General features: G+C 37.2%; 1 protein-coding gene across 1 annotated transcript in view; it reads right to left on the minus strand.

The window, feature by feature from the left end:
* The window catches only part of rhot1a (ras homolog family member T1a), a gene marked incomplete at its 5' end in the record, with an annotated part of 17,930 nt that overhangs the window by 5,399 nt on the left and 2,172 nt on the right, over positions 1–10,359 (minus strand). The window contains 17 exon segments of the mRNA XM_014014941.1: positions 696–898; positions 986–1,108; positions 1,244–1,327; positions 1,776–1,906; positions 1,991–2,091; positions 2,246–2,391; positions 2,563–2,647; positions 3,871–3,991; positions 4,082–4,190; positions 4,969–5,067; positions 7,247–7,348; positions 8,465–8,573; positions 8,907–8,959; positions 9,057–9,110; positions 9,180–9,223; positions 9,645–9,726; positions 9,866–9,924. Of these exon segments, the coding sequence (XP_013870395.1) occupies positions 696–898; positions 986–1,108; positions 1,244–1,327; positions 1,776–1,906; positions 1,991–2,091; positions 2,246–2,391; positions 2,563–2,647; positions 3,871–3,991; positions 4,082–4,190; positions 4,969–5,067; positions 7,247–7,348; positions 8,465–8,573; positions 8,907–8,959; positions 9,057–9,110; positions 9,180–9,223; positions 9,645–9,726; positions 9,866–9,924 (1,705 nt within the window).

Here is a 10,359-nt window from a genome sequence, read left to right on the forward strand (position 1 = left end):
GGATATAGCTCGCTAGCAGCCTCACACAAGATGACCTAGTTGATGTCATCATTTACCCAGAAAAGAATGCTTTGTGTGTAAATAAAATGGCCCCATCCGTGTAATACAGTATACTGTATTTTTAAACTTTTAGTTTAAAAATGATAGAAACTAAACATCCTACAGTATGTTTACAGTCTTTATTTTACAGTTAAAACATWTGTTTATCAAATAAAGTCTAATGTTACAACTAATCGGGGATCCCTTTAAAACTAACATATTGCTAATTAGAGTCCTGACTTGGAGCACAGCACAAATTAGCTAAMGGGTTACTGAAATGTTAGAATTAAACAGGCAAATCCTCTTAATTACTTATTAATCCACTCTGAAGTGTAATCTGATCAAAGAGCTTTGAGAAGTTAGGACCAGCTCCTCTGAACGTTTTCAGCAGTTTGGTTTGAGGGCAGAAAATTCAGGAAACTATTCTTCAAATTCTGAGAAACATAAAGCAGCTACTTTCAAAACTAATTTTATATCTTCAGCAGAATAACAGTCTCAGATATTAAAGAAAATACAGCAGCTGTTTTTAATTTAATTTAATGTTAATAAGAACCATTCCTCCAGGAGAGAGGTAAAAAAGTTAAACATTGAAAACTACAAGCAAAGAAAGCCTCTCCTCCAGAGGCGTTAAGTGTAAACTCTGGTGTTWTACTCACGGATACATGGCCATCGTGGTGATTCTGGTGTAGAGCTCTTTGCTGGGCACGTCCGTCGTGTTGCATGTGAACAACTGAGGTGGGTGGAGCTTGTGCTTGCGACAGAAGTCGTGCGGCGACAGGCTGTGTTGCTGCCGTACTTCATGCAGGTCTGACTTGGCTGCGATCACCACGCACGGCGTCTTGCTGTCTATGAAGTATTGCTGCAAAACGAAAACCTTAAAATGTAACTGTGTGGGTTATAAAATCAAACCGTTAACACATCTGCGGTGATGTTTCAGTGTACACACCTTGTATACTTTAGCACAGTACTCAAAAGAGCGGGGATCGTTGATGTCGTACACAAGGCAGACCACGTCGCAGGTCAGGTCTGTTTCAGACAGGAAGTCGACATCTGGCATCACCTCATGGAGCTGCAGGTGAGAAGTTACAACAAGAGAACAAAGAGAGGAATCAACTTTCTGTCTAAACTTTTATACTAAGTGATGATTTAACAATAATCCAAGAGAGAGCAGATAATACACCCGCTTTAAGGAAAAAATTCTTACCAGCAGGTACTTCTCCTGACCGTAAACGTAGGTCGTATTAATGGCGTAAAATGACTTGTGGTCCTCTCTGATCCATGTCTGTCGCTGTGAAATCAAGTCAGTTACATTCATTTCAGACAACTTCTGCTAAAATCTGTTTTGTTAATAACAGATTTTTTTTGTTGTATGAACTTATTCTTGGGAAAAAAGGGGCAGATATAAGATTTTTTTCTTCTCTCTGCTGCCTTTCATTTGATTTTATTTGTGATTTTGATATATTTCTAAACTTTTTTCTCATTTTTCTTTTTATATTTTTTTCTTTTTATTGTATATTGTATATAAATGTATTTGTTTTGTTTTAATGAAATTAATAAATAAATTGAATTGAAAAAAAAAACATCTATTAAAGTTCARTTGAAACACTTCTATTTAAAAAACTAACTACAGAAATAACGTTCAAACACACCTGTGTGGCAGTAACATCCACAGTTGAAAGTTAGATGTTGTTACAGCAGTGACATAAACAATCAGGAAGTGTTTTTRTGTTTGTGACCTGCAGGTTCCTGCCGAGGAACGCCTGAAGAAAACCGCTTTTCCCGCTGTCTTGTGCGCCCAACACATTGCAGCGAAAAACGCTGCGTTGAGTCTGTTTCTTCTGCAGGTCGATGCGCTTGTTCCGAGTCACTGGAAGAGAGGCGAATGCAAACACTCAATTCAGGAATACACAAAGATAACGGCGACGTATATACTGCGTTCATAGCCTTTTACCTGTTATAGCAGCGGCTTGAGACTCCTGCTCGTAGATGATTGAGTAGCCGAGGTAACCCAAATACTCCAAACTGCGCTGCACATCCAAATATGTTGTTAATCTACCAAAAAAAGCAGGAGACAGAAATCATCAGTGATTTACACGAGTCCAGTTAAATATAACTGCACTGAAAGCCTGGTTTGTGTCCTTGTATGAAGGTTTTTGGGTCGAGTTAATGAGTGCGTCTGTGTTTGTGTATATTTAGAAACACTTACGTCCACTGGGAGAGGTATCCCTGGTATGTGATCCAGCCCTTATCGTTGGTGCACACTGTGTTGTTGACGTCTGGACCCCAGGGCATGTAGGGGAACACTTTGAACAAGTCCTTCACCTCCTCTGGTGACAACGCACAGTCTCTGTCCTGGATAATACCAACACACGGTTTGTTTAAAACCTCGTTTTTGGACATTAAAAGATAAATAATGCAAATAACCAAAGTGAACACAAAGAGAGGATATCCTCACAGAAATACAAAACTAAATATTAGTGACGACACAATGACACTCCTAAATAAAAATGAACATCCACTCACTTTGTCGTGTTTGTCAAAGACGCTCTGAAGGAAGAGGTAAGCGTTGTGGTTCAGCTCGGTGGTGCAGTCAGGAGGAATCTTTACCCTGAAAACAGACGGACACAAACATTATTATTAACAGCTGACTCTTGATCTCTGGATCTCTGAGTTTGCATCACTGTGCTCCAAACAGGTCCTGGTTCAGTTTGAGTTACATAAAAACACAWGACCAGTCAAACAATCAGTAATAAACAGGAAATTAGGACAGCTGTCAATCTGTGATTACAATCAGATCTTTATAAAGTCACCAAACTCCACCCAGAAAGGTCCCTCGGCCGGGATTTGATCTGAYGACCTGCTTGCTGAGAGGTATCAGCTCTACTAACTGAGCYAGATATTCTCTCAGAGATGTGAACAAGTCTTTTTTTTGCAAGTCCAAGTCTTTGACCAAAAATCCAAGTCAAGTCTCAAATCTCTTGACTTCAAGTTCAAGTCTCGTTGCAGTTTGATTACAGGTATTCTAAATGTACTAGATTATATTCTATAATACTATATTTTAATCAATTATTAAAACATAGTATTATGTTTTATAATACTATTAAAACATAATATTGTTTTGAAAATACAGATAAGGTTAAGGTTGAAATAACAACGATCAAGCATTTAGAGTATTGTTAACTGTATTTTGCACTGGTACTTTGTTTATTTATTAACTTTTTTATTTATTCATTTGTTTATTTATTTTATTTTATTTAGAAATTTATTCATTTCATTTAAAACAATTATATACACAACAGAAAACAAAAGCATGGATGTGTATTTAGGGAGTGAGCATTATGAGCCGGGCAGTGAAAAGACTTGCATTGAGTCTCAAACCACAAGTCCAAGTCAAGTCTCAAGTCTTTAGGGTCCAAGTCCAAGTCAAGTCTCAAGTCTTTAGGGTCCTAGTCCAAGTCAAGTCTCAAGTCTTTAGGGTCCAAGTCTAAGGCAAGTCTAAGTCTCTAATAGTAGGGACTTAAGTGTGACTCAAGTCTAAGTCTGAGTCACGAGTCCCCATCTCTGTATTTTGTTAATTAGCAAAACTAGTGTGCAGCCATTTATTCATAAATTCAGATTTTGCAAACATGATTTGGTTTTATTTTTCATTAGTTCTTCACTGTCGTACAAAAGAGGATTAGGGCCACTGGAAAAAAAAATATGTCCTTTTTCTCAGAATTCTAAGATTAAAGTCAGAATTTTATTTTATTTTTCTCCAGTGACCCTAATCCTCCATCGTTTTTACTGTAGAAACGTTTAAATACAGAAAATAAAACGTCACTCTGCACTCACAGGGGGAACAGGTACTCCTGTGTGAGCTCCAGGTCGTCGTCGTAACCAAACCTCCGCAGCACCGTCCATGTGGTCTCATGCCGACCACGCTGGATGAAGAGAGTGTGCAGGAACAGGAAGCCTAAAATAAAAACAGCAGAATGAAACAGAGGCAATAATAATTTATTTTGCAGTGTCCCACAGACTGCAGCGGCTCTGTGTTGAGTCCAACCTTTAAGTGTGAGTCCATTGTCTTTAACTCCRTCTGTCATGTTCCTCCTCACCACATTCTTCACATCCTCTAAGGCCTGGGGTGCCAGTGGTGTGTTGAAACATGTTCTCTGTGTAAATGTAAGACAAATAAGATGTTAGCATAAAGACAGACAGACCATTTCTAATRCAGGGTTCCTACAGTTTAAAGAAAGTTAAATTTAAGACTTTTTAATGCCAACTGAAATTAAATTTAAGACCAATTTCATAATAAACACAAATGACAAAAAAAACTGTGGCAGCAAGTCATGAATCAAAGTATTTTTGGTTGAAGTATTCAAATATTTTGCTAATAGACCACTTGTTTTATCCATATCTAACAGCTTTTTCATCAAATATAGCAAAAACATTCTTAGCAGTCAGTTTAATGACTCAAAATTTGGAGTTTTAGGACCTACAGTGGGGTCTTAACCCCAATTTGCTGTAGATGAAACTTTAAAGTGCCTGTGACATCAAATATGTAAGAAAAGTTTATGCTTTTTTGAAAAGACAACATTATTAACATATTACAAAACAAATTTCACATTGCTCAGATGGACAGCTGTTGAGATATTTGCATCTAAGTAACAGGAAGTGATGTCAAAGGAGAATGTCTGCATGTATACAGTATAAAAATAAATAAATATTACCAATTATTTTAATAGTTGAGATGAATTACAGTCATCCTACTTAGAATACGTTAACATTTTTAAGACCTCTGAAAGACTGATTTAAGACATTTTAAAGCTAATTAAGGCCTTATTTTTGGATTGACGAATTCAATGACTTTTAAGACTTTTTAAGGATCTGCAGGAACCCTGTAATAGATACAAACAAATAAATTGTATAAACAACRTTAAAATTCCTGACCTGAAAGAAGTTGAGCTCATTATCGTTGAGGATCCCGTCATTGTCCAGGTCAGACACTTTAAATATTCTAGTTAAAGCCTTAATACAGGCAGATTTCAGCTGGAACACAAAATAAAACCRTTAATTAGGTGGGGTTATCTAACTCAGCTGTCTTTACTGTAACAAAGAGAAAAATAATTAATCATCTTCATTTCCTTGTATCAGGTACGTTCCCCTGGAAAAACAAATAAATCACCAAGCCTCCCTCGCTATAAATGTTTCTGGTAAATCAGCTTGAAGCTGAGGTTTCTAAACATTAAAGGAGCAGACGCACATCCAGAGTTTACTTTTACATGAAGAAACATGTTAAAGCTGTGATCGTCACCTTTTCCCCAGCCAGCAGCTCTTTTTGCTCTGCTGTTACTATAATGTCACAACTTCACCTGAGAATAGTAATTTAACAGCAATCACCACCAACAAAACAGGTGYAAATATTTTTTCTAACTCGTCTGTTTATTGTACTCACACGCTTTTCTAAATTCAAGCGCTGCTCAGACATTAAATGAATTATGTGGTTCAGACAACATAAAGACACAGAGGTAACTTTCATTCCCTCCATGACATTTATCACCAGCAGTGGTGCCCTGCCAGATAAAAAGGTATTAAAATTAGCACAAGTATTTTCTTTACAGGCAGCAGAAATCAAGGCAACAAATACTCGTCACAACTGCAGAGCCTGAGCTCATTTATCCCTGCTCACTGAGGATACAGCAGRTTCACAGCATCAGCCTTTTATAAGAAGATTACACCATCTAGTAGGGCCGAAACGATTCCTCGAATAATTCGAGTAATTCAATTACTAAAAATCCTCCAGGCAAATTATCTGTCTTGAAGATTAAAAAATAGGTCCTGTTAAAATCAGTGCACTTTTGGGGGTCGGAATCTTATTTGAGTTACACAACGCTACAACGTTAGCGATTCCGCTAGCGGTTACACTGTTGACGCGTGTATACTGAGTGCTATTTTTAGCAATAGAAGGAGACAAAGAGTCCCGAAAGGAGGTGCTCAGAAATTGACAGAAATTGTGAAAAGTGTGTGATAATTTAAAATGAAAGAAAAGGCGACAATGCGCTGCATGTCCTCGATGTTTCTGCACCGGAATGAAAACAGCTGATGCACGGACCCAACGAGTCTGGACTTAACAGGTATCTTCACGTTCCCTTTCTTTCTTACTGATCATAGTGGCTACCTGGCAGAGATTTATTTAACAGTGTGGAAGTTCTGTGACCCAAACAAGYCTTAAGTGTGCAACAGACTGAAAGCATGAGCTGAAACACATTAATCTGGTGATAAGTTAAAATGCATTTATAGAAATTAGAAGGATTTGTTTCCTTTTTGCTGTTGCTTTTTATGACTTTGAAACCTGTCATTAGCCTTCATTTATTACTGCTGTTATATATAGCTAACCAGTCAAGACTAAATATTTTATTGCCTAAAATGGGAACCCTGCTCCAACCTAACAACAGTCTTAATAAAAAATATGAATTTACTTTTACTATTAACAATAACATTTGAACTGTACAAAACTCAATGTACAGCACCCACATTTTTATATCACCCATTTTTTTTACTAAATTTCTAACATAAAAGATCACATTCAGTTTTTCAATCCATTAAAATGAATTAYCWTAATTTAGCTTTTTCAGTGRTGGTTAAAAATGATTCAGTGACAGAGTGYTTTTAAGTAATGCCTCCTCCAACCTCACACACATAAATACAAACAAGTGGCGCTTAAAATGCATGAATTAATACAACTGGTATTATAATTATATTTTSATTGCAGCAGGATTGTCACAAGTGTAGATTTGACCCCTTCACAGCTGTATTTGTCATAAAATAAGCTTAAGTAATGACTGCAGAAGATGAGAATTTTTTAATCYGATTACTCGATTAATYGACAGAATAATCAAKWGATTAATCGATGACTAAAATAATCGTTAGCTGCAGCYCTACTATCTAGTTCAATATTTCATTTGGGTTGCTTGCAGCTGAACACATCAAAATATTTTGGACTCATATCTAAGTTTGCATCAAAAGCACGATTATTTACACTTTTAAAAAACTGGTACTTTCATGGGAGACATTTAAATATGTCACAGCAGAAAGAGATCTGTGAACTGATAATATACATACATACATTATACACACACACACACACACACACACACACACACACACACACATATACATTTATATATACACACACTTTTTTTTTTTAAGTCTTCTGTGTGAAGCTCACCTCCTTCTCCTCCGGGCAGTAGAGGGGTCCGGTCGGGTGGAGAACAGCCTTCTGGGCGTAGTAGAAGAGCTCAGAGATGTTCTTAAGATTTTTGGCAGAACACTGAAGAAMAAAAGGGAAAAAAAAGAAAGAAATTTAGTCCAGTTCTTGTAGATGATATTGTTAAACRTAACAGGACAATAAAACTGTTTTGATTCTTAAAACAATAAACAGCTTCTAAAGGCAACACAAATAAAAACTATTATAACACAAAAAGAAGCACATTTTAGCTACAGAATAAAACTTTTCTCCTATATCTTTTCTTTATTTTGGGATATCTGAAGATTTTTACTGAAGCATCTGTTTGAAAAACTGCCTCCGTGAGCTAAAGTTAAGCCAGGATAAACCTGAAATGTAATGTGAGTTAACATCAGCCCAGTCTGAACACAGGCAGCAGTAAAACACCAGATCTGTGACAGTCCAACTCTGAGCCAGCTGCCTGTGTGTCGCTCCTCAGGTCCTCCTCTTCTTCCTCTTTAAACTGTAACTAATCCGTCTGAGGGAGGCRTGACTGAGCTGCCTCACGCCACAGACAGGGAAGTTTGAATTGAACGGATTCCAGCTTCTCAGCGTGTTCAGTCAGTCTATCAGCAGTGTTTAACCTCAGAGCTCAGGGCGCGGTGATATGACTCAGAATGTAAATAACGTCAGGATCTGGACTCGAGTTTAAGAGCTGCAGGGAGTTTTCAAACCTGACCTCAGCCCGTCTCACTTAGACTACAAGTTTTGGATTTATCTCTATCAATAACATGTTTTTTTCTTTGTCTCTTTTCCAGAAGAAGGTGCACCCGGACCAGTTCTTCTGTGTTTGTCTGTGTCTCTTTCCTGTCCCTCAACCAGCCGGTCGAGGCAGATGGTCGCCTGCCCTGAGCCTGGTTCTGCTGGAGGTTTCTTCCTGATTAGCAGGGAGTTTTTCCTCTCCACTGTTTGCTCAGGATGGGAGACTGTGATGAAGTGATTCAACGCAGTCTGCTGGTTTCTTCTTTAGATTATTCTTTTTTATATACAGTGCTCTGAGAGACTTGTTGTGACTTGGCGCTATGTAAATAAACTGAATTGAAATTGAAATTGAAAGGTGGTAATGCTCTCACACCTTTACAAAACCTGATTTTAACATTTAAGTGAGATCCATCAGTGTTCATGTTCAAGAATATGTTTTTTACAGAGTCAATACTTTACCTCTACGCAGGTTTCTATATCCTGGTACTGATTCATGATGGGCAAGATGGTCTCCATGCTGCTGTGCTCCACCAGGTCAGAYTTGTTCCCCACAAGAATCAATGGCACCCTGCATAAAGACGGTTATTATTACTGAGCAGAAACAAGTAATAGATCAACATTTTATCAGCTGCTCAGTAAATTTCATTCCATTTATTCATTTATTTAAAAGATTACTCATTATTATTCAAAAGAATAGAAATGTGCCAGGGTGAGCACAACAAATACTTTCAATCCATAAAGAAAATAAACAATCAACTAAGCACAACAAAAATTGTGTTTGCATTATTAATGTTAAGTAGTGTTGTTGTTGTTTCCTGGTTTGTTTTTCTCTAACCCTGACCCACTGTCGCGGGCTAAAACGGTAACATTTATAAGTAATCCAACAAATGTCAATACACACCTGCTGTCCTTATCTATTCTGTCATTTATAAGAGGAATCCAGTGGCTCGTCACCTTAGACAGAGAAAACACAGCTTCAACATTTCAGCTAAACAGATGAATGTATTATTCAGCTTTTGGACATAAYGCTCTTCTGATCAGCTGCACTCACCTTTTCAATCGACTTCTTGTTGTTAACTGAGTAAACTATGCAGATAACGTTTGCCTTTAAGGACAAACACCAGTTAGTTTATGTGAATATAAACATTAACCAAAAGATTTAAATTAAACTTACCTTGGATATTTCTTGATAGAGTTGCTCTTCTGATTGCTCTGCTTCTAAAGTGTTAAAAATAAAGGGTTATTATTGCAGTGCTTTACATCCTGTGAGGCTTTCCTGCTGCTGTCAAACTCGTTTAGATCTAAGAATTTACTGAAAAAAATCTTTCTACAATCTGGAAACACTAGGAAGATCTAAACACGTCCACAAAACCTGATTTACCAGCCTAGAAATATTTAGGTTAAACTACAGCCTTATTTTTGTTATTAAATTAATTTTTACTTAAGATTTTCTTTATAAATAAATAACTTTAGCTTTAGAGGTAAAGGATCCATCATGATTAGCAGGTCTTAAATGGTTAAACAAGAGCTGGARTCATTAGTGCAACGCTTTAAGAGCTACAGTAGATTTTGTTTGACTAATATCAACTGGTCTGTGCCGAGTGTGTCTGTWTATCAGTGTTTGTAGTGATGGAGATACCTGAGTAGTCCACAATGTGTGTGGGCACCCTCTCTGGTGTGACATCRGCTGGAATCGTTATCTCCTCTGCTCTAAGAGGAACCTGAAAGACACGTTTAAGAACAAAAACAAGCATCACGTGGCTGATATTTTTATACTCTGCTATACGTGCACACAAGCAGCATGTGTGTGTGTGCAATAAAAAGCCACCAGGTATAACAGCACTGTCTGATAATACGAACCTCATCAGGAAACTCCTCACTGACCAGAGACATAATCAGTGACGTCTTCCCCACTTTGGCTGCAGAAGCACAAAAACATCACAAATATTAATTTTACCTAGGATAGCTCCTTTTTATTGACACTTGTGGATAATTTAGGAAGTGGTGGCGAACAGATTATAGTAGCGGAAGAAAGCTGTGACCACATGCCACAAATCCCAATGAATGCTCAAGTTACTGCAGCACAGAACATGTTCACAACATAAAGTGAGGGAACACCAAAACTAGATACTTTTTAATCCATTGTAGCCTACAGCCAAAATGTTTATACTGGTGCATGCACATCTTGTTACAAAGAAGATAAATTACCACATCAATTCCTCCTGTAATGATTTGCCATAGGAGCAAACTTAAAATAGTGGAAATAAATTAATAGTTTTTAATTTATGATGTCAATGTCAATGTCAAATTTATTTATATACAGTGGTTTGCAAAAGTATTCATACCCCTTGAAC

Source organism: Austrofundulus limnaeus, unplaced genomic scaffold (assembly GCF_001266775.1).
Source record: "Austrofundulus limnaeus strain Quisiro unplaced genomic scaffold, Austrofundulus_limnaeus-1.0 Scaffold120, whole genome shotgun sequence".
In the NCBI taxonomy this organism is placed as follows: Eukaryota; Metazoa; Chordata; class Actinopteri; order Cyprinodontiformes; family Rivulidae; genus Austrofundulus; species Austrofundulus limnaeus.